We start from the raw sequence: 23362 nt of genomic DNA on the forward strand, positions 1-23362 counted from the left end.
AAAATTAATTCACCTTAAGAAGCATCATGAAGAGCCACTGCTTTGGCCTTGACCTGGAAGTTCAGACCCTTACTCGGAGCTCAGTGACCAGACTAATTCGAGTGAGGATCTCCTTGTCCCCCACCTCTTCTCTCAGGCATTAGAAGTCTGCCTTGTACCAGAAGGTGGCCTCCATCCAGCCCTAGCTGGCAGAGTAATTGAAATAGGGCATTTGTGTAAGTCCTCAAAAGACAGCTATATGGTTTAGATGAGGGAGAACTTTCTCTCAGAAAAATGAACTTGAAATGTGGATATCTTTCTAACCCAGAGTTGGTTTGCTTCATCACTTCTTTATTTTCTGCCTTGAATGTGTATTATTTCTAAACTCATTAAAGCTGGAGACATCCTCACACAGCTTGGTGAGCTGAAAGTTCCTGATGTTTACCGGTTAAAACCCATCTCAAACCTTGCAAGAAATTTCCTTCTTAGAGTGATCATTTATACCAGGGGAGTATTTGATTCTTGACCACTTTATTAATTACTAGACCCTTTTCATTCATCAGACTTTTCCCCAAATCAAGAATGGTAAAAAAATAAAATAAAATAAAATAAAATAAAATAAAATAAAATAAAATAAAATAAATAAGTAAATAAGTAAGTAAATAAAGGAAAAATTGTTTGTGTTGAAAGATTAGGGACTAAGAGGAGCATTTGACACCAAGCTTGTATTGTGCCTTGGGTTACATTAAACTTTGAGAAATGGAAGGAAAATTGTTTATTTTTATGTACAAAGGAATCTGAATGGTTTCTGTAACTAATAAAATACCAGCTGGAATTTTTTTTAACTTCCTTTATTGTGACAGTTACTGAGAATTGTTATTTACTGTATTTTTGCTGTCCATTTAGAGACCATCTTGACCTGCCAGTATCAGCTAGAATTGTTTATCCTTGGATGATTTTTGCACACTAGACTTTGCTCATCTTGTACCACCCAGCGCATAGGTTGATCCACCTGTTTTATGTTCTAATACCCTTCCTTTGAAAGGGGAATTGAAAGATAACAGCAGCACCTTGGGTTTGAATAGGATCCCATGGTAATCAAAGTGTTCTTCACACATAATGTTTCCTAGCTGCAACCTTGATGGGCCCCTAGCTTCCACGTGATGCAGACAAGGCAGGTGGTAAGAGTCTCCTTGTTCAGATAAGGAACTGAGGGCATAAATGCAGTTAAGTAAATTGCCCAGGTCAGGCAGCTGGTTAGTGGGGAGAGAAGGCTAAAATTTAAGTTTCCAGACCTGCAGTTCTCCAAGCAGCTATGCCTAATCACGTGTGCTTTATCACCTAGTTCAGGGTTCATGGTCTTGGGTTTTGATTGTTGTCCTTGGTTTCTAAGAAAAAGACTCAAGACCTATAGCTGTCATTGTGTGGCCATGGTTTTGTTCACATATAACCCACAGCCCTGGCAAATCTTTCAACTAGCAGAGGGACCTTATTTGGGAGCCCATCTTAACAAGTGCATCAAGCCTCAGAGGAAAGTTGGGACATTCACATGTATATCTACCATAGCTATTCTTTACTGTGAGAATAGTCTGTGTTTGTGCAGCTGGGAGACTGGGGGTGGGTGGGGTGGGGGCTGGATTATAAGAAGAAAGTGTTTAGAGTTTGACAGACTTGCTCAGGTGAGAGGTATTTAACAAAGCGGAGTGGTCTAGAGCATGGGCTGATGCAACAGACAAATGGGGACTAAGTCCTGGGGCACCACTACCATTTCCTAGCTGTGTGACTTGGCAAGTTATTTAACCTCTTTGAGCCTCAGATTCCTGATCTGTAAAGTGGGATTAATAACAGTACATATACGTACTTCATGGGATAGTTGTAAGGATTAAATGAGATAATAAGTATAAAATACCTAGTGCTTAAAAAATAGGAACTGTTCAATTACCATTCACTATGGCATAGTTTATAGAAAGGAGGTCCCCAGGAAGTGGTAAACTTTCAGTTAACCGCAGGTACAGGAAGAGAACTCCACAGGTAGCCATTGCTGTTACTGTGACACCCGGAGAGGATCTGTTCAAACTGGGAAGGTCTGGTTGGAGATGTCTCCTCAAGTCCCTAAGACTCCCAAGGCCAAGTCTGAGATCCTTTTGTTTCAGAGGTAGAGTGAGAAGAGAGAAATCTGACTATGTGGAGGAATCTGTTCAGCAGTCACATTCTTCAAATTGTGGGACTCAGTTTAATTCATTTTACAGAAGATTGACCATCCAGAGGGAACCTCATGGGCTTTGGTGGTCAAGTCATGTCGTACTAGACAGTGAAATGGAAAAGCTCATTCTCTGGATTCCCTCCAGGCCTAGTACAAGGGCTTCTAGAAGGTGGGCCAACCTCAACCTGGAAATGCTTTCCTTTGGGGCAGGATCAAAGTTTTGAAGCTGTCCCATTGGTGCTGTTTACCGCTGCCCCCGGATTCTCCCTGCTCCTGACAGGCTCTATCTGGGATGACGTCTGCCTCTGCTTCCTGCCATTCCCCATTCTTTGAGTTAAGTCACCTATAAAGGCTGCTTCCTTCTCAAAGGCCTTATGTTCCAATAGGTGCAGGCTGGCTGGCTCTGTGTCCTGGGGTACAAAGTCTGTCTTTGCCCCTCAAGTCTCTGAACTCTGAGGAAGATGGCTTTTCAATAAGGTGCTCATTCTCGTACCTTCCCTGGTGTGTGTCCAGAGCATAGGGAAGGCCTCTGTCTCCCATTCTGCTCCGGGACCCCCTGCCTGCAGTGTCATTGAGACTGTGACCTCTTGCACCTGAAGAAAAGTGTCCGCCCACCCCCTCCTGCACACTGCCTGCCTGTTCCTAGAATAGCTGCCACTGTCTGCAAGTCTCTGACTTCAGGGTGCCTCTTATTTCAATAGCTGGGTGGGCTTGTCATAAACCATGTTCCATTTCTTTGCAAGGATTTAAGTGACCATAGTGGGTGGCTGCCAAGGCAATATCTTACTATTTTCGAGCGACCTGAAACGATGTTTTCATTATTATTTAAAACTAAGACCTCAGTTCCTTAGAACCTCTACAGCTTAAGTAGCCCAATGAGGGCCACCTGTGGCCACCTGACAGTTATCTGAGGGCAGGAGTGTGCACTCAGGCCATCGTGTCACCCAGCCACAGCCTAGCGTGGTCATAAAGTGACTGGCATGGATGGTCAGGAGCCAAGGATTCTGTGTCCTTGGCCTGTCCCTTTGCCCCTCTAGGCCTCAGTCTCCTCCTCTGTAAAATGTGGAGGGCCAGACTGAAGTGGTGGTTTGTAAACAGACTTCCTGGGCCTGCCGTGTTAAGGAGGAGTTCCAGTGGCAGAGAGACGGTTCTTCCCACCCTGCTTCAAACTGAACAGTTCTGCGTGTATCTCCCTTCAACATGGCATCTTTCCCTAAGATGGTGTTTGCGGAGGGAGGGGGGGGAATGGGATTTCTCTGCTGGGAACAGCTTTGGAAACGGAAACTGCCGGAATAGAGTGCTTCCTGCTTTAACATTTTGTGATAGGTATTTTTCTGTGGTTCTTGTCTTTCAGCTTGGCTTACAATAGCCACGCCTAGCGCCCCTACCCCCCACCCCCCGTGGCCACCACTGCCCTCCAGAGCTGCCATGGAGGTGGCTACTGCCTCTGGTCACTTGCTCATCTGCTCCAACCCCCGACTTCCTTAAAGCTACTCCAAGCAGACCCTTTGTCTGTGAGGTTGGAGTTGGTTCTATGGGTCTGCCCTCCAAAGCAGCCTTCATTTCCTCTGAGTTCCCTGTCCAACCACTGGGGCCGGGCTTCCTTGTGTTCCTTAAAAAGGAAGGATGGTAGAAAGGGCCCAGGACGGGGGAGCAGGAAGACCCTGACCTCTCCTAACCCAACTCTTTGATATATAATGTGACGGATTTATAAATGATGGTATCTGTCTTGGCAGTCTCCTAACATGCTGACAAGACAGCTTGCATGGAAGGGGCTTTGAGGTCCCGTGTGTTGTGGAGACACATGGAGGGTAATGAAAGGGCAGCACTTAGGGCAGCATCACAGATCCGTCTGCGGTGGGGATGGCCTCGGAGGGTAGCCCCTTCTCTGGACAACTTTACCTAGTACTCGAGCTTTCTGGGAACAAAGCCCATCTTTTTACCATCTCTCCCTTTTCGTTGTGACATAATTTATAGACTCTAATGTGCATAGATGGTAAGTGTATGGTTTGATCAGATTTGACAAATGTTTATAGCTCTACTCGTTTCCTATGGCTGCTGTAACAAATTACTACAAACTTAGTGATTTAAAACAACCAGATTTTTTATCTCACGAGTTTGACATGAGTCTTAAGTGGGCTGAAATCCACGTGTTGGCAAGACTGCGTTTTTTTCTGGATTCTCCCCTGGAGACTCCGTTTCCTTTCCTTTTCTAGTAGAGGCCACCTGGATTCCTTGGGTCATGGCCCCTTCCTCCATCCTTGCAGCCAGCAGTGCTGAATGGAGTCCTTCTCATATGGCATCTGACTTCCTCTTCCTCTTCTAAGGACCCTTATGATTAGATTGCCTCCCTGAACAATCTAGGATAATATCCCTATTTTAAGGTCAGCTGATGAGCAACCTCCATCCCGTCTGCAACTTTGTTTCCCTTTGCCCTGTAAGGTGACCTGTTCACAGGTCCCAGGTATTGTCTTGTTGTTGCTGTTATTCCTACCACACCTTTCTGTCTACCGCCAGCCTAATTAGGATATTTCTTTCAGTCCAGAAGTTTTCTTGTTTCCCTTTAGTCTCCCCACTCACACTTTCCAGGGGCATCCACCAAATGATTACCTCAAATCTGCCAGGTGGGGTGCAGCAAAACCTTTGCAAAAGCAAAACAGTCTCTACCTGCCTGCTGGTTCTTAGATGGAGAAAGGGGTGATTCGTAGGTTCACGGAGGAGTGGATACGTGGCGTGTGGAAAGGCCCTGTTTTGAGAGCCTGAGGTCTGGGAGGACGAGCACCCCGCTGCCTCCGTTCTGAGGTCCAACCTGCATCTGGGGAAACAGTCCTGAGAGGGGGGTGTCCCCTTTTCCTCCCAAGCCCTCCAAACAGAGCATCACAGTAAGAGGTTGAACAAACAGGCCTTTGAACTGTGTGCAGGGCTCTGGGCTCGCCAAGTCCAGCAGGGAGGGGCAGTAACTGTCTCCACGAGCCTCTGGCTGAGGGCCCCTGTTCCTCAGCCCCCCGTTTCTCCCGTGGTACATCCTGCCTCTGTGGGGGAGGTATCTTAGTTCTTCTGCACTGCTGTCACTTTTCACTTCTCCTCTTACACAAGATAGTACTGCTTCCCTTTTGGAGACCAAGCTTCTTCCTTCCAGAGTATCTTTATTTAGATTCTCAGGCAGGAGACCTGAAGCGACAGCTCTTGGGTCTCACCAGCGTCTTGGCGAGGTTACGTTTGTCACGGTGTGGGCATCTTGGGGGTGTGCTAAATACTTGATGCCCATTATCTTTTAGGGTCCCCTGATCTCCAAGGAGAAATAACTGCCTCTGTAGGATTTTTGGTGAGACACCACACGCAAGTTTTACTCTGAGTTCCTGGCATCTCATAAGCAGTCAGGAAATACTGGCCCTTGTGCGTTTTACTGTGATTATCTCATTAGAGCTTCATAACCACTGTGAGGTACTGTTACCATGCCCATTTTTCAGATGAGAAAATTTAGGTTTCAGAGATGTTGTCACTTTCTAAGGTGACACAAGCTCATGAGGTAGTGCTGAAACCCAAGTGTCTCTGACTCCGGAGACAGAATGCTCACGCTTTGCTATCCTGCCGTAGCCACTGAGGGGGATGCCTTCACCATGGGGCTTCCACGTCCTACTGATGTGATGGCGGTACAAAAAAACTGACGCTCATTGGGCCCTGTGGTGAGCGCTTGGTGTACACGGGAGCAGCCCTTCCATGTGGGTCCAGAGAGGTGAGTAACTTGCACAGAGCTAGTGAGTGAGGGACCCGGCACTTGAACCCAGGCGGTCTGACTGGAAAGCCTGCCCTCTAACCCTGTCATTAAAGAATGCTTTCCTTCCTTTGAGGCAGTGGCAGCATCTTTCTTTTTGATACTTAATGATAACCCTGGTGGAGTATGCCTCCCATTTTAGCTTGATAGGCGGGTACCTCAGAGACTTAGGACTGCCCTGAATCATTTCTTCCATCTTCCAGGCACCACCCTTGTTTCATTCCAGTTGTCTGTGCTTCTTGATGCCTCTGTACCCTCGTGTCTACTTTATTATTTTGTTGACCACATTCTGTTTATAAAGCTGCTTCAGATCCTTGAGAGACTAAGGACTGATATAAATAATGTAAAATAAATATACTGGCCATTGCAAAACATATATAGAAGTGTGTAATCCTCAGTCACTTGCCCTTCTCCCATTTCATAAGAGGCTTTCTTACCCTGACGCTATCAGTTGACATCTGTTGGGTTAACCAGCTAGACGTTAAGCAGTGCGGTTTGTAGCTGGCCGTCAGTCTGTGCTGTGTTGCCCTGTTAAATATGACAGATGGAAGGCTTTAGTTATTTATCTTTTTGCTCACCTACTTAAAGTGCATTTGTTTTTTCTAAGTGACCAGATTGTCCAAAGGATGCTTTGTTCAGTTGCCTCCATACAGCGAGAAGATTAATGGGGTAGCAACTCAAGTTAATTGCCCTGAGCAGCCACCTTCTGGTGCTGTCACCCCATGACCCCATGTGGGTGAGACGCTGTATTGGTTCATTTTGGTGGAAACTGTAGTCACCCCAGTTAGGTAGGTGGCTGTAGGTTGTGTGCTTCATCCCCACACTTCTTTTGTTGGTGGATGTATCAGCTCTCAAAGGAGTGAACGATTAGAACTTGATTTTTCATATCTTGATTAAGTTTTCTAGAATTAGTCTCTGTTGAGGATTCACATCTGGCACAGCCACTGAATATAAGCAGGATCTGATTGGGAGGCTATAGTTAAAAGGAGCCATAAAGTATTGGGTTGTATTTATTCTTTCGTCAGATAATTAGGAAGCTCCTTCTATGTGCTGGGCCTCCTCTGGGTGCTCTGGAGACAGCTGTGAACCATAGAGGTGAGGCACCTACCCTCTTGGAACTTACATTCTGCTTAACACATGCAGTAAGTAGGTAAAGCACAAATACAACAGATACCAGTTGCTAAGTAGAAAATAAAACAAAGCATGGGAGAATAAGCAGTTGCCTGGGTTGCTGCTTCAGGGAGGATTATCAGAGATGGCTTCACTGAGGAGGTGATGTTACTGGGGATACAAACAGTGAGGGGACCCAGCCACGGGAAGAGCCATGCAAAGCAAGGAAGAGCAAGGCGGTGGCACTGAGCATCTGCCACAGTATTAGCCCATTAACCCATTCTCTTGGGTCAGGGTCATAAGGATAAATGGCTACTTTAGTAAAACATCATTAGGGCGATTATTGAATTACTATGTCTGTCCTTACCAGGCTGCCAATTTCATGGGAAGGCAGCAGGGTCCAGGCCCCTTTTTGTTCACTGTTGTTATCTTCTGCGATGGGCGTAGTGTCCAACTCATGACAGGTGCACAGTAAATACTGGATGGATGAACAGATAGATGGATGCGTAGGTGCATGGATGAAGGGGTAAATGAGTGGAACGATGGATGAAGTAGTAAGAAACCTGTAAGAAAATACAAGGTGGTAAAGGGCAATTGAGGACACTAAAGATTTGAGCTTGATTCAGAGAGTGTGGGAGTCTTAGTGGACTCAGTGACACACAGTACAACCAAGCAGTAAGCAGGCAGTGACTTGTACCGGCCTTGAGAGTAGTTGGAGGGGAAAAGATAGAACCAGGAAGCACAAGTGGGAAGGATGGATCTTGTGCTGTATGTTGGAAACAACGAGAAGTAAAGAACAGTGAAGGGAGAGGAAAAAGCACAATCAGGAAGTGCTTTGTAGGCAAAGGAGACTGACATTTGTCAATACAGCATATGGGCTAGTGGCTAGAAGAAGGGTCATGGTGACTGCAGTTGCCTTCTGGCAGATGGAAATGTGGTGGCTTTCCCGGGGCCTGCTGAATCTGGCAGCAGGTTTGTGTTGGGAGGGGGTGAGAGATTGAGGAGTTAAGGGGTTGCAAAGGCTGGTAAGATTTTACTTTTTTCTAGGATTGCAAGCCTAGGTCTACCTTCTGTAGGGAAATGCCATCTTTCCAAATGGGGGAGGATATGAAATTGGCAGAAAGATCCAACTGAGAGAAGCAAATATATTGTTTGGAGCTTTGTTTTATTCCTCTGGAAATGACCGTATTGTATTTTTATGTAAATAATTCACAACAGCGTGGTGTTTGCAAAGGGGTGAAAAACGAACACTCATAAATGAAGTTGAGACACCATATTGTGTTTTTATATCAACAGTGTATATGATTGCTTGCAGTGGGTCCAAAAACAAATGTGCATCCAAGAGGCAAGCTACCTGTTAACTTTGAGCTTCTTCATCTAACCACTCTTTACCTGTCCTTCTAGACAAGATTTGAAAATCACCTTTTCTACAAAGATTTTGAGATCGCTCTGGCCCACTGTCCTCCTTGCCAGCTCTGAGCTTCTGTGATGTAACTGTCTGTGTAGCTCCTAGAACCCTTCTTATGTTCACATTTTTGTCTTACTTAGGGACTTGTTAACCTGGTATGGAGCCCTATAGGGGAAGGTAGCACATCTTACTCATCTGTGTATATTCACAAGGCTGTGCAGAGTGGAGGGACTCTTGGAAGTCCTTAAACACATGACTGGACCTACAGTAATTACCAAAAAAATACATTGTTTCCTTTGTTAATGGCGTTGTTTTGCAGGGGCTTGTTCTTAGTAGGCTGGAATCTCCCCAACACCCCTTAGCATGCTTCCCAAGCCTATATGACTGCTCCATCAAAGACATCCATGGCAGGTTGCTTTAAGGTCCCTGTTTAGAAAACCTCAGGCCATACAATCCAGAGAATGATAGTGCATAGAACCGTGTTTAACTTTGGTCTGAACTATAAACTGTTTGTGAGGTTTTGTTGGCTGGCTCTGGTCTCCATGAGGTTTTGGTGTCCTGAGTGGGATTCAATCACTGATCTGTCACAGTGTTGAAAATCCGTGGGTTTTCTTTGGCAGCACTCCTTTTTCTGCCGGTTAACAGAAGATAAGAAGTCGGAAAAATTCTTCAAGGTCTTCTATGACCGAATGAAGGTGGCCCAGCAGGAAATCAAGGCAACAGTGACTGTGAACACCAGTGACTTGGGGAATAAAAAGAAAGATGATGAGATAGACAGGGATGCCCCATCACGGAAAAAAGGTAAGTGCTCTCCTGCGCATGGCCCTCTCACCAGCTGGACTTCTAGACTCCAAACTTTATTCTGTCTCAGGCTTTCAGAAAGAAGCACACCATTCTGGTTATGATCTAATTCTTCCTGAATAACCTGAGCTGAATTGCTGTGCCTTGGTGTTTCTTCTTGTATAAAAAGAAAAAAAAAATTAACATACCTTCTTCTTGGTGACAGGGTTTTTTTGGCAGGAAATCCATTTGTAATTTTCTCTGTAATTTTTAATTTAATGTTACAAAATGTTAATGAAGATATACACTTTATTTTTTTTTTAATGTTTATTTATTTTTGAGACAGAGAGAGAGCATGAACGGGGGAGGAGCAGAGAGAGAGGGAGACAGAATCCAAAGTAGGTTCCAGGCTCCGAGCCGTCAGCACAGAGCCCAACTCGGGGCTCGAACCCACGGACCATGAGATCGTGACCTGAGCCGAAGTCGGACGCTTAACCGACTGAGCCACCCAGGGGCCCCGAAGATATACACTTTAAAACTGGGTGTCTAGGGGCGCCTGGGTGGCTCTGTCGGTTAACTGTCCGACTTCGGCTCAGGTCATGATCTCGTGGTCTGTGAGTTCGAGCCCCGCGTCGGGCTCTGTGCTGACAGCTCAGAGCCTGGAGCCTGTTTCGGATTCTCTGTCTCCCTCTCTCTCTGCCCCTCCCCTGTTCACTCTCTGTCTCTCTCTGTCTCAAAAATAAATAAACGTTAAAAAAAAAATTAAAAAAAAACTGGGTGTCTATCCTTTGTCAGCTAATTCTCCCTTATGTTAAAAAATATTTGAAAGTTTCTAAAGTTGTATGCATGATGTCACTTAAAGAGAAATAATACTTAGATGCACCAGGGTTGGAGTAAAATGGCCGTGAGCAGGTGACTTAGCCACTCTGAGTCTCTCTTTTTTTTTTTTTTATGTTTAGAACTGGGTTTCTGAGCCACAGTGCATTTGGCATTTGGAGAATTCGTTGCTGGAGGGGGCTGTCTTGTGCACTGTAGGATGTTTAACAGCATATGTTAAACAGCATACTCTACCCAGTAGATGCCATTAGCCTGCTCCCACTGCCAACTGAAAGTGTCTCCAGATTTTGCTAATTGTCCCCTGGGTGGGGATGGGGGAAAATCAGCCTCAGTTTATAACCACTGGTCTAGAATCGGAATTAAGAAAAGAAGAAAGGCTAATATTTGCTAAGTGCTTCCTATGAACCAGGTACTGTTCAAAGTCCTTTATTACATCCTTTAGTTCGCTTATAACTGAAGTTAACCCTGTAAAATAGATAGGATTGTTATCCCCATTTTACTGATGAGGAAACTGAGGCACAGAGATTAACTTGTCCTTGTTAAGGCTATGTAGCAAGTAGGCAGCAGAGCCAGTGTTCAAACCCAGGCAGTCTGGGTGCAGTGTGTCACCTTCTTAAAGCTAATGCCTATTTACCTCACAGGGTTACTCTGAGGATTAGATGAGATAATATACATCAGGTGCTTAACCACAGTGTCTCCGCACTTAATAAAGGGCTCAGTCAATTGTCATTACAATAGCAGTAATTACAGTTGGAATCATTGATATGTTGACTCTCTCAGAAGCTTCTCCGGGTAGAATTTACTGATGTTCTCCCTGTTTTACAGATGAGGACACTGAGGCCCAGAGCCATATAGGTTTGTGAGGTTGACAAAGCTGATGCTAAGGCTTTTCCTCTAAAACACAGAGCAAGCATAGATGAAATGTCAGAGCCGTGAGCAAGTTGGCATGGCTTGACTCAGTTTTAATCCTAAGGACTAAGAGAAGTGACTTCATGGAGTATTTTGCCAGCCTTGAAGATTTATATGAATACCAGAACTTAGATATTTGAACCTCTTCTTTCATGCAGTGAATAGTACTCCTGAGGCGTGAGCAGCATTGATCATCTCACATTTGCATTCCAGCCAAAGAGCCCTCGACACAAATAACAGAAGAGGTCCGAGATCAGCTCCTGGAGGCCTCTGCTGCCACGAGGAAAGCCTTCACCACCTTCAGGAGGGAGGCTGACCCCGACGATCACTACCCGTCTGGGGAAGGTGCCCAGGCTACGGCAGACAAGACCAAGGATGACCTGGAGATGAGTGCGGTCATCACCATCATGCAGCCCATTCTCCGGTTCCTGCAGCTCCTGTGTGAAAACCACAACCGAGACCTGCAGGTGAGGCTGGGCCCTGGGAGTTGCAGCTCCTCAGAGCTGCCGGCAGCCTCAGACGTCTCAGCTCCTCTCCCTGCCACCAGCATCCTTGAGTTGAGGACCCAGAATGGTTCTGACATATGGGCAACTGAGGTGTTTGTCTCTCTGTCTTCCACACCATCCCCTCAGGGACAGGAACCAAATCTCTTGTTCACCAGTACAGGTGCCTACTTCGTACATATTTAAATGTGGGTATGTACCTCTGTGTGCTTGCATGTGGTAGCATGCCCCTGTTTGGCACAGGTAAAACTTGGATGGATGGATGGATGGATGGATGGATGGATGGATGGATGATTAAATATACAAGACTTAGAAAATCTGACACATAGAAAGTTTCAATTCATTTAAGCAATGGTTGGTTGAATGAAGTGGCCTACCAGGGTTTATACAAATCGGTGTTTAAATATATGTGTTGAACTGATTATTCCAGAAATCTTCTGTTCACTTTTTTATTGTTGGAAAGAAAACAATGGCCAATGTTTATCAGGCACTTAGGGTATGTTGGATACTAAGTGTTGCTGATCCCCTTGTACTTGTTTTACAGATGAGGGAACTGAGGTTCAGGGGACATAGTTAGGGAGTGCAGAGCTGGGACTTGAACCCAGACCATCTGGGAGATGGTAATGCTCATGTGTTCAAGAACTACGTTAAGACAGCATATTTTCTCCTTTGCAAAGTTTGCCCACCAGCGAAGCCTATATGGAACGGCTAAGGGTGGATTCCAGAGATAAGTTTCTTTTTACTGAATGGGAATAGATCTGTGGAGCCCCTCACTGTTTAGGAGAAGCATGCTAGAGTACCAGGTCCTTGGCCATTGCCTGGTTTTGCTGTTGGCTTTTGGGAAAAACACCCTTCTGTGCCTAAAAGGGATTGAGGATTAACAAGAAAAGTGTGTCTGAACAACTCTGCTAAGATAGAATATTTTCTCCTAAAATAAACAAGTTGGCAGTGATACTTTAGTTCTTTGAATAATGATGGTATGAAAAGAAAATTCTAGTCCACACGTGGCAAATTAAAGGTGCTGTCTTAAAATATTTGTATTGCTGACTTTATCAGATGATTTGATGGCCTTCATATGTCACCTGTAGCCAGACCATTCAGGGTCAGGGCCATAAATCCCTCATACTTAAAACTTGCCACAGAGTCTCTGCCTGGAGAAGTTGAGTAAGAAATTACATTGTTACATGGTAAGACAGAATAATGAAACGTAACTGGGTGAAGTCTGCAGTATTAATTACTTCTACACTGGTTTTTATTTTTAATCACATTGGTCTGAAGAGCCTGAGCTTTGAAAAGGGAGGTGTATCCAAGGTCATCATCAATTGGCCAGATTTGGCCCATATTTAAAACTGAAAGAGTTTTCCCTAACCCCCATTGTCTTCCATTTTGCTGTTCATTCACTTCCTCCATTGACCTTCCCTGCTTGATCCCTCTCTGTGTCTGAGTGTGGGATCCTGGCTGGTTTTTTTTCCTTGCCTGTTGCTCAAATATTCCTACTTTGGACTTGGACCGTGTTGGCCCTAGATCCACTGGCCTGGGAACTGTGTAGCTCAGTCGGGTTGAACAAAGTACTCATGACTCAAAGATGCAGGGATTGGTTATTGTCTCATTGGCTGGTGTTCTTGTGTCTGCAGGCCAGCTCTGTCCTTTCCACCTTCCATACGTACACCATTAGTCACAAGGGAGACTGGCCATGGGAGTGTGAATGACACCAGGGAAAGCCAGGCTGTCCTACCAGCAGGAAAGCAAAGTCATTTGTGGCATCTTTGTGGATGGGGGGGACCTCCCTGCTTCTGGGGCTATTTCTAGGCTGAGCTGAGTGGTCAGAACCCTGTACTGTTCCCCTGTACTGCTGTCACTGGTCTCCACCAACCTCAGGCTCTGGAGGGAAGTGGGTTGAGACTGTGCCTGTGCATGTATGTTTATTTCATCATCTCGGTGAATACCTGCTCTGTGCCTGGCATTGGTGGCAATAGAGACCTCACCCTTTCCCTCACAGACCTGAGAGTCTAGGGCAGGAGCCACCCGGGGAAACCCAAGATTGCTGTGCAGCATGCTGAGTGCTGTCGTGGTGTCATCTTAAGGGTTTTGTGGGTTCAGAGCAGGCAAACCAGCCCCCTTTGCTGGGTCTAGGAAGGCTTCTCAGAGGAGCTCATATCTGCTGAGTCCTGAACTAACACAAGACTACCTTGAGTAACATCCCTCCACAGATGTTGGAGAGGCCGTCCTGATGGTTCTGGTTTCGCACACCTGTTCTCACGGCCCCCTGCCCACCTCTTGATTTCACGTCTTCACCAGCACGTGCACATCCCGCTGTGGAAGCAGAGTAAGGCTTTCATTGCTGGAGTTCACCTTTTCTCATCTGGAAGTCATCACAGTTTCTATTTTTCACCTTAGCTCGTCACGAAACTCTGCTTTGACCTAAGGCCCTAAGAACCCCATGGGCAGAAGGACCTGTTAATGAGTCCGTTCATACACTTGATTCTCCAACACATTGCTCTATGGAAAACAGTAGTATTGACTGAAAGGGGAGTATATAGTATATTTGTGTGTGTGTGTGTGTATTTTTTTCTTTTTTTTTAGTCTTAGCAACTTAAAAAAAAAGTCTTAGCAGCTTAATCTTTGAAAGTATCATAAAGATTATCCAAGTCAGTGGTGTTACACTTTTTGGTTTTGGCCACAGAATCCTCTGTTTAAGATCTTATGCAGAAATGTAGTAAGTAAAGCAGATGAAAGCCAAACTTCTCTGTTCAGAGTAGAAACTACAGATGACAAGAACTTTCCTTTTCTCCCTTACCTACCAGAGCCCTGAGAGGCAGGGCATTCTGGGTTTCCCCCAGAGTCCTATAGGGCCCAGTTGGAAAACCAATGATCTTAAACCAGTGGTTCACAAGGATGAAGGTTAGAATCATCTAGAGATGTTGATAAAATTACATTTGTAGAAATCTTGTTCTCAAAATTACGGTTTTGAGCGGGATTTAGCTACTCTGAACACCACCCTGTTGGCTGTGTTCCAGACCAGATGGTGGATCTCTGGGTCACGGTTTTCTTGTGTACCAAAGGGAGGAGAAGACATTCTCATGAGGACAGAATGATTGCCTCCCTGGTATAAACAAGTGGAGAAAAACCCTGAGGAGAAGGAATCCAGCCTTTTGAATTTGCCCAGCATTGCTTGTCATATTTATAACCTTAACTTTCCTGTTGGTAAATGCTCAGTAGAGATAAGGCCACTGCATTTGACTTTGCCAAACAGGCAGTGGCTGCCTTAAGCAAGCTTCATTCACAGTAGTAAGAAACTTGATGGGAAGGACTATTCTTGAGCCATTTTGCCTGTGCTTTTGAACCTTCCCCTGAAAGGTTGGCTTTGCTTTTCACCTGGGTTAAGGAATGCAGGTCTCTGGCCACTGACAGCTGTGTGAGAACAGATTTGAAGTCTTTCATTCCTTAATTCACACATATCGACTTGGCCCCTTGCCCTCCAAGGAAGACCACAGAAAGAACAGGTCTTCTCCAGCTTAAACAAGGCAGGGTACTGTGCACTAAGGGTGAGATCTATTCCCTGAACATGGAAACAGTCCCTGTGAGCCTCCTAGTGAGTGACACCCATCTATTTTTGTAGAGGACAAAAGGAAATGGATCTGAACTAGGAAGGAGAGATTGTGGCTCAACACCCTGCAAAAACCATGAGCTATGGGAGAGGCTTTCAAGAAAGGGCAGCCAGCTATCTTCATGGGGAGTTGAAACATAACAGCCTTGAAGACTTCCTAGGTCTCCTTTCCTCCATCCGTTCAATTTAATTCAGATTATTTTAGCCAGTGTTGATGAAACACCTGGCATGTTCTGGTCCCTGTGCCTGCTGCCAGGCACCCCGTGCCGTCAGCATGGTCCTGGGCAGAGCTGACAGACATCTCTATAAGCACATCACAAAGTGTAAGGAGGGGCAAGAGAGGTGTGTGCCATTTCTGATCTTGTTGGAGTCAGGATAGAGACTCAGACGGGCTGCCTGAAACAAGTGACTTGAGACCCCATCCTGAAGGAAGAGGAGTCATCAGGGTGGCAGGCAGAGAGAATAAGTGGCTAAAGCCCCAGAGGAAAGAGAATGAGGAATACTCTTAAACACAAGTTTAAGAGGCAGATGGCCTGGAGAGCCATGCTATAAATTTCAGCCTTGGACAGCCAGGCTGTTTCCTGTTCTCTTCCTGAATACGTCTCTATTCCTCTCTGCATGATAAGGGGCTCAGCTAGGCCCTCCAACAAGTAGCACCTTCCCTGGGCAGCTGGATCGAGGAATGGCTGTGGGACCCTACTGTGGCTTTCCATGGCCCTTAGAAAAACAATCCCCTTATGAAAGCCCACATGGTTCCAAATCATCTGTCCTTTGCTCCACCACCCTCCCAGACCTGGAAGATTGTTCAGTTTTTAGACTAATTAGACAGACGAGCATAAAGGACTAAAGTTATGTGAGGGCTAGGGGGAAACGGTTAGTTTGATGGGTCAAGCATTAAACTTTGTTACCAGCTTTTAATCTGTATATTTATATTTTAATTTTACAAGGAATACTTGAATAGGGTCTTTCTATAAAAGTTTAGATATAAGTAAGTATTTAGTTAAAAAGAATTGTCCCTCTCCCCATCCCTACCTCTCTACTCAGAACTATCGTTGGTTTGGACAACAAACCAACTGGTTGGTTGTATCTTTCCAGTCATCCTTCTATATTTTTGGATGGGAGCAGTATATACATATTAATTTGCTATTTACCTTCTAGTTTTTTTAACTTTTAACAGTATGTCCTAGAGATCTTTCCATTTTGGCAGGTATTGACCTCACTTGGTGTTTCTAAATTGTAATAGTAAATGATGTTGATATGCTATAATTTATTTAACTACTCCCCATTTGATGGGCATTTAGGTTGTTTCCAGTTCTTGACTATTATAAACACTGCTATAGTGAACTTCCAATACATAGTTTGTGAATAGAATTCATTATTTTATAGAAGTGGAATTACCACATCAAAGGTATCTTTGACGTTTATTTTATCTTTTGTTTATATCTTTTTATATAGTACCAGTCATCTATGGTAAACGTAACTTTTATAATTTTGCTTAAAAGAATATTTGCAGTTAATTTTTGCTTCTTTTTAAGAAGAGTCACTGGCAAAAATCTCCTCTTCATCAAAATAGACTCTGCTTTGTGAGGTGGTTGAATGTGGTTTACTTGATTTTATGGAGGAAGTACCTGCTCTTACATCTCTTGTTAACATGATCTGTTTAGCTGGAGAACATATATTTGGGCACAAGCGCACAAACATTTACTCATTCCTGCCCCTTCCTTTAAGAATTAATGGAAATAGCCAAAAATGACAACCTAGGTTCCTGCCATGGCAGTGGGCTTAGGTCAGCTTATGACACCTTATTTTGTGATGAGCCGTCCCTAGTACTAAGCTGTAGGCATTCAGCATCCAGACTACACCATCATCTTTTAAACATAACCATTGCCCCTTGAAATGTCAAATGCCTCTGAACCTAATACCTGCTGGGAGGAGCATGGGCTGGAGTGGGAAAGAGAGAAAGGAGAACTCTGAAAGGCTTTAGGCATCTGAAGTGGGCTGTCGAAGAGGACCCTTCCTCCCCCAGCATCATGTAGAAAAGCACCTTGGAGAACAAGCTCCCGTGTTTGGTGGCCATTGCCATAGATCAAGTCCACAGTTGACCATCTTGGGGGCTCTTTTCTCCGGTGCTGCATCTCTCTTCATAACTGCTGATCAATTCTGGACATCAACCAATTAGATACTAGCAAAATGTCACTATGTATGACCTTTTCCCTCTTCTCTCCTACTTTGCTGCCCCGATGCTGGGGACTGCCCAATTGTAGAACTTCCTTCGTTGTCAAAATAACAAGACCAACTACAATTTGGTGTGTGAGACACTACAGTTCCTGGACTGTATTTGCGGAAGCACTACTGGAGGTCTTGGTCTTCTCGGGCTCTATATAAACGAAAAGAACGTAGCCCTTATCAACCAAACCCTGGAAAGTCTGACTGAATACTGTCAAGGACCATGCCATGAGAACCAGGTACCTCCATTTTTATTTGGGAGTGGGGAAAAAACAAAGTTCATCATTTTGGAAATGTTATTGACAGGAACTAGTTCAGAAGTCACACAGCATTTGCCTAGTGGACTAGGAGGTCGCAACAACTAGAGATCTTTTTTCCAGCAGTCAAGAAGGAGCTTTGGTGCTTTATTATGCTTCAAGATTTGACCTAACCACAGGCCTTGGAAGACTTATCCTTGGTCTCCATGCTTGGCATGGCGTGGCTTGGCTTGGTTTGAATGTCCAAACTTAACTGACTAGAGATAAATAATGAAGTTGGTGTTAAATTAAGACACACAAGAACTGGGCTCTATTTTGAACACTAGGAAAGCTACTTAATGGAAAAAGATTGAAACCTACCTAGAGAGAGAAACCTTGCTACACACAAGACAGCTTGAAAACAGTATGAGAAAATGTTTGGTTGAAATTTAAACACCACATTCAGAGAAAAGAATAAATGACCCATTAGTCTTGATTTTGGCCTCTCAAGAAGTAGATTTTTGGAGGGGAACCCAATGGTTCCTAGAGTAAAACTGTTGCTTTTATCCATGACATATTGCCAACTTTGTGAGTTTTTGCATTGATACTAGGATGATTATGATTTTTTACTCAACCGAGCTCTGTCCTGGGGGATAGATGGACCCGGAAATTGCCAGTCCTAAATCCAGTAGACAGGGAAGGTGTGATACGCTATGTTACATGGGGAGCAAGTCCAGGGACTTCACTCAGGGGAGAAAAATGCTTTACAAAAGGGACAACCTTTTGTTTTTCAAACACACCTGGTCATAGTTTGCTATAAGTACCCGGCTCGCTTGTTGTTGGATCCACTTTCCTCGCCTGGTTCACTGGTGAGACAGGTGGTATAGTCAAAGTTAAAATGAAAAGGAACAAAAAAAAATTATAGCAGGCTTGAAGGAAAAGGCTTTATCTAACATCTAAGTGAATTTCCTTATAACCTCAAGTTTGCTTTTCTGCCAAACATGGGTCTGTCAAAAGGAACATACTAGAGTGGATTCTGTTGCAAATGGGGACCTTACCTGGAGGAAGATGATTAATCTTGGTATTGTGTGAATTAAACAGGAAACTTGCTTTCCAGGCTTAAGTCTTAAGCAAAAGTATGCAATACGAAAGCCGAGTGATGTAGAGAGAATGGAACACACCTTTAAAGGGGAAAACAGGGCTCAGAACTCAGAATCAGTCACACACTGTATTTTCCCTTAAGAACAAAAGCCAACTGTATTGCACTATTTGGATTAGACACGACTAATTTATCAGTTACAGTGCATGGGGACTTTCCTGCTGTTTACTGTTAATTCTGAAACTAGCGATTTTCATCTGTCTTTTATTTTTACCACTTTCTCACGGAAAATTTGCAGCTCTCCCCTAGAGACATTACTAGGAGTGGCACGCATTGTGTTGAAATAGCAGTTGAGCCTGTTGGCTTTTGACATCTGATTTATGACCAGCATTTGTGTAAAGATCTGTGTATGTGTGTGTTTGTGTGTGTGCGTGTTTTCTCAGAACTGCATAGCCACCCATGAATCCAATGGCATTGACATCATCACAGCCCTGATCCTTAATGACATCAATCCTTTGGGAAAGAAGAGGATGGACCTTGTATTGGAACTGAAGGCAAGTAGGAATTGAAAGCAAAAGACAGGAGCATGTGAAAATAGTTACTTTGTGTTTTTCCTCAGCACGTGATATGGTCAGTGTTAGGAAACTAAATACAGTTCTCTTAGATAAGTGAATGGTCCATGTTGTAAGTTCTGACTGAAATGCAGAACTTCAGTCTGGCCCTCCAAATAAGAGTCTTAAGACAGGATACTCCTGGGGCACCTGCATGGCTTAGTTGGTTAAGGGTCTGACTTTGGCTCAGGCCATGATCTCATGGCTCATGGATTCGAGCCCTGAGTCAGGCTCTGTGCTAACAGCTCAGAGCCTGGAGCCTACTTCAGATTTTGTGTCTCCCTCTCTCTCTCATTTTCCTTTCCCCACTGATGCTCTGTCTCTCTCTGTCTCTCAAAAATAAAATATTAAAGCTTTTTTAATTAAAAAAAAAAAAAAAAGACAGGATACTACTTCTGATGTTGCTTTCTTAAGCATCCTCCTCAAAAAACAAAATAAAACCCTCATTTGTACCCAGAGCTTCCAAAGATTCTTTGAGTCCAAAGATTAAACTTGCAACCTGTCTTGGTGTCTAAAGTGTATTTCAAAATGTGTTGGCCTCACTGAGCACGTTTCCTTTTTAACTGTTCCCGTGTTGGGTCATGTTGAGATCCGTCCTCTATCTTACGCCCATATGCAACAGGGAACTTTTTGTCATCACCACAGAAGAGCCTAGAACTGCAGGGTTTAGCTCTAAAGCTGATCTGTATTGATTGCATAAACAGTGTCATAGGAAAGAGAGGTCATTAGGGAGGATGTTAACACAGAAGTCCACAGGAATTGCACAGTTATTTTTATTTTTCCTACACTGTTTAGAGCTGAGAGTCCAAACGGATCATTGATTTGGGTGTATGATTTAAATGGATTTTTTGTATGTGAGCTATTTTTACCTCCTCTGACAAATTGTGTTGTAGAATTGACTTGAACATTATTCACGCTCATGTGCCGGGCTCCCATTTATCAGAATGTATGTAATGAGAGCCTGAAATGACCAGAATTTCATACGCTACTGATCAGCGTTTCAGTGACTTTTCCAGCTAATCTCGTAATCTGTGGATTATGATAGAAATGTGTGTGCTCTGAAAAGCCATCAGTTGGTAGCACAGCATCCTGATTGAATTGCTGTGACCTGTACTTAGGGAGGAAAAAAATACTGCCCTCTCTTAACACAACATACCAAGAACTTTCCAGTCCTGTACACAAAGAACCATACAGGTTATCCTAGCCTCAGTCCCTAAAATGAGGTCAAGCCAAGAAGTGCAGGATGTGGGCACGTGAAAACTCTGATCTAATGGGAAATTAGGGTTTGGCATATATACGGTTCCTTTGGGTCACTTTTGTTAATTGCTGTCGGCTGTGCTCCAGTTATAATATTGGGGGTTATGAGAGCTGATAGCATTATTTTTAAAAAGGGAGGAATTACCTTAATTGCCTGCCTCCTCTGCCCTGCAAGGCTGAATAACAAGGTTTATAACCACACCTGCCCTGAAGGCATCGTGGGTCTATATAGCAGATTCTTTCCAACCACAATCACCATGAGAGTGCCAACACACACCCACAAGACCCTTAAATTTCCAATTTTGGGGCACCCGGGTGGCTCAGTCAGTTGAGCATCTGACTTCGGCTTGAGTCATGAGTTTGAGCCCCACATCAGACTTACTGTTGTCAGCATAGAGCCCGCTTCTATTCCTCTTTCCCCTCCCCTCTCTCTGCCCCTCCCCCCACTTGCGCGCACGTGCGCTCTCTCGCTCTCGCTCGCTCTCTCTCTCTCTCTCTCTCACCCACCCCCCCCTGTCAAAAATAAATGAACATTAAAAAAAATTTCCAATTTCCACCAAGACTTATATCAGGTAGCATTAGGGAGAAAGTATGCCCAAACAACTATGTTCCTCTTTGACCCAAATCACAGTCCACGGACATGGTTTTGGGGTCTGTAGTAGCATGTTCTCTGTTGCATACAGGTGGTTTTTGCTGTCCTAGACCCACAGGTCTTCCATGGGATAAAACGTCCGTTTAGCCAGGATGCAGGGCTTGCACCGATGTGGCACACACATTCAGGCCAGCACCCCCATGCTGCTCCTCTCCATTTCCTCCTCTCTTTCTTTGTCCAATTAGAACAATGCTTCCAAGTTGCTGCTGGCCATCATGGAGAGCAGGCACGACAGCGAGAATGCAGAGCGGATACTTTACAACATGAGGCCAAAAGAACTGGTGAGTTGGATGGCTGGTCTCCCAGCCATGACTCCATGCAGAGAGTCAGAACAGCATCTGTGGCAGAAAAGGAACCTGCTTCCTTGAGCTTTCTTAAAGATGCCACAGATCAGAAGTATAAAGACAACATTGGATTCAGGTCTACGACTCGGCTGGAAAAGTGAAGTACTACTTTGAATAAGTGGCATCTGCCCTCTCCCTGCTGTATAGCTGCCAGCGGCAGCCGCCCTTGCCCGTTGTCCCTCCTGCAAGATGGTACAGCGAGCAGTCTGGGGGCCTGGCTCTCCCTTTCTGGTGGCTCACCTTGGGCAGGCTCCTGACCGCTCTGCACCAGTTTCCTCATCCCTTAAAGGAAGATGATGATGTCATGCAGGCCTGAGGGCTGTTGAAGATGAGACAGTTCGCATCAGGCCCTTAGCCCAGTGCCCTCCGTGACCTGTAGCTCCTTCCCCCTCCTTCGTTCTTCACTGCTGCTCTCTGTACCTTGTCTGTGTCCAGAGCTAGAGAATCCCCATCTCTTCTGGCTGCCAATAGTTTGGGCAACAGAAGAATGTTTGTTGGGAGCTGATGTTCTGAGGGCTTTTTTTTTTTTTTTTTTTTTTTTTATAATATATATAGGAAAAACCAATCTTGCTTATTTTTGCAGGGTGATATTCACGATGGGCTGTGACTTCCAGGGCAGGGGTTAGTGCTACAACCTGTGAGACAGGCAGCTCTCAGAGACCATGAGATGGGCTGAGGAGAGAACTCTATTTGGACTTCTTCCCACACAAATAAACTGTAACCGACAGAACTAAATGAGGGCACTAAAACTTTTCTCTCGCCTGGTGACCTGTGTGCGCTGGGGGCCAGGCTAAAGTCCCTTTATGTATTCCTTGAAATAAAGTTAACAGTGAGCCCAGCTCTTTGATCTCTGAGGTCAGGAGTGAGTTCTCAGTCTGAGATGGATGTCCTCCCTGAGTTTACATAACAACTTATGTAACAGGCTTGGGGGGAGCTCCAGGTGTCCCTCGTGAGTAGGACAGAATAACTTCTCAGAGACCCCATTCCAACTCTCATAGGCCAACAACACCCCCCTGTCTTGATGGGATTAATGTCAGCCCCCAGGGTCACGCATGCCACAGACTCCTGGAATGCCCCCTTGTGGTTGGGGAACGTCATTCACAGCTCACAGGAAGTCAAGGGCTTGCTGGAACAGCCGAGTTCTAAGAATTCACATAGAAGAGAAACTAATGTCCAGGATACTTCTGCACGTATGTGTATGCATCCGTGTGAATTCTGGCACTCGTTCCATGCAACATGTTGTCTATTCAATTTGGTATTAGAACTAACAGGAAATCGAGCTCGGAGAGCGGGAATCTCAAGGATCTTTTCTCCAAATTTATTTTTCAGGGCCTGACCCGGTGTCAGTACAGAAATGTATGGCCCTCTGCATGCTTGGTCTTGGATAATGAGAAATAATTCGGGGTAATAGCGCTGTGGCAATGCAGGAAGCTGAAATGCCTTCTGAATCATTAAAGAAAATGATTAATTTTCAGTTCAACTTAGGGGTTGAAGGCATTTTGTTCTTATTCTTTGATTAAATCTTGAATGATTTGTTCATTTGATAAACATTGGCCAGGCCCTACCTTGTCCATGGCGTTTTTCTGGGCACCAGGGAGGGATTGAGAAACGAGGAGACCCAGCCCCTGGGCACTGGGTAGGGCACTGAGGTAGGTGGGAGCAGTAGACAAGTACAAAAATGTACTAGGGAATGTGTTCTGAGCGTGAAACCAGTGACATGCATGGGTCCTCTGGTAGCACATTTGAGATCAAGTCTCAGCTCACTAGCCATATGATTTCAGGAGTGCCTCTTTACTGCCCTGAGCCTCTTTCCTCATCCATAATAA

The 23362-nt window shown here is 44.8% G+C and overlaps 1 protein-coding gene across 2 annotated transcripts in view; it reads left to right on the plus strand.

Annotated features, from left to right (window-relative positions):
- Nucleotides 1-23362, plus strand: part of ITPR1 (inositol 1,4,5-trisphosphate receptor type 1) — a 327875-nt gene that overhangs the window by 244928 nt on the left and 59585 nt on the right. For both annotated transcript variants that reach the window (XM_042930020.1, XM_042930021.1), the window contains 5 exons: nt 9096-9276; nt 11215-11468; nt 17376-17576; nt 19116-19226; nt 21378-21473. In XM_042930020.1, the coding sequence (XP_042785954.1) occupies nt 9096-9276; nt 11215-11468; nt 17376-17576; nt 19116-19226; nt 21378-21473 (843 nt within the window). The remainder of the gene's footprint in view (nt 1-9095; nt 9277-11214; nt 11469-17375; nt 17577-19115; nt 19227-21377; nt 21474-23362) is intronic.

The sequence above is a fragment of the Panthera leo genome, chromosome A2, assembly GCF_018350215.1.
Source record: "Panthera leo isolate Ple1 chromosome A2, P.leo_Ple1_pat1.1, whole genome shotgun sequence".
Lineage (NCBI taxonomy): Eukaryota > Metazoa > Chordata > Mammalia > Carnivora > Felidae > Panthera > Panthera leo.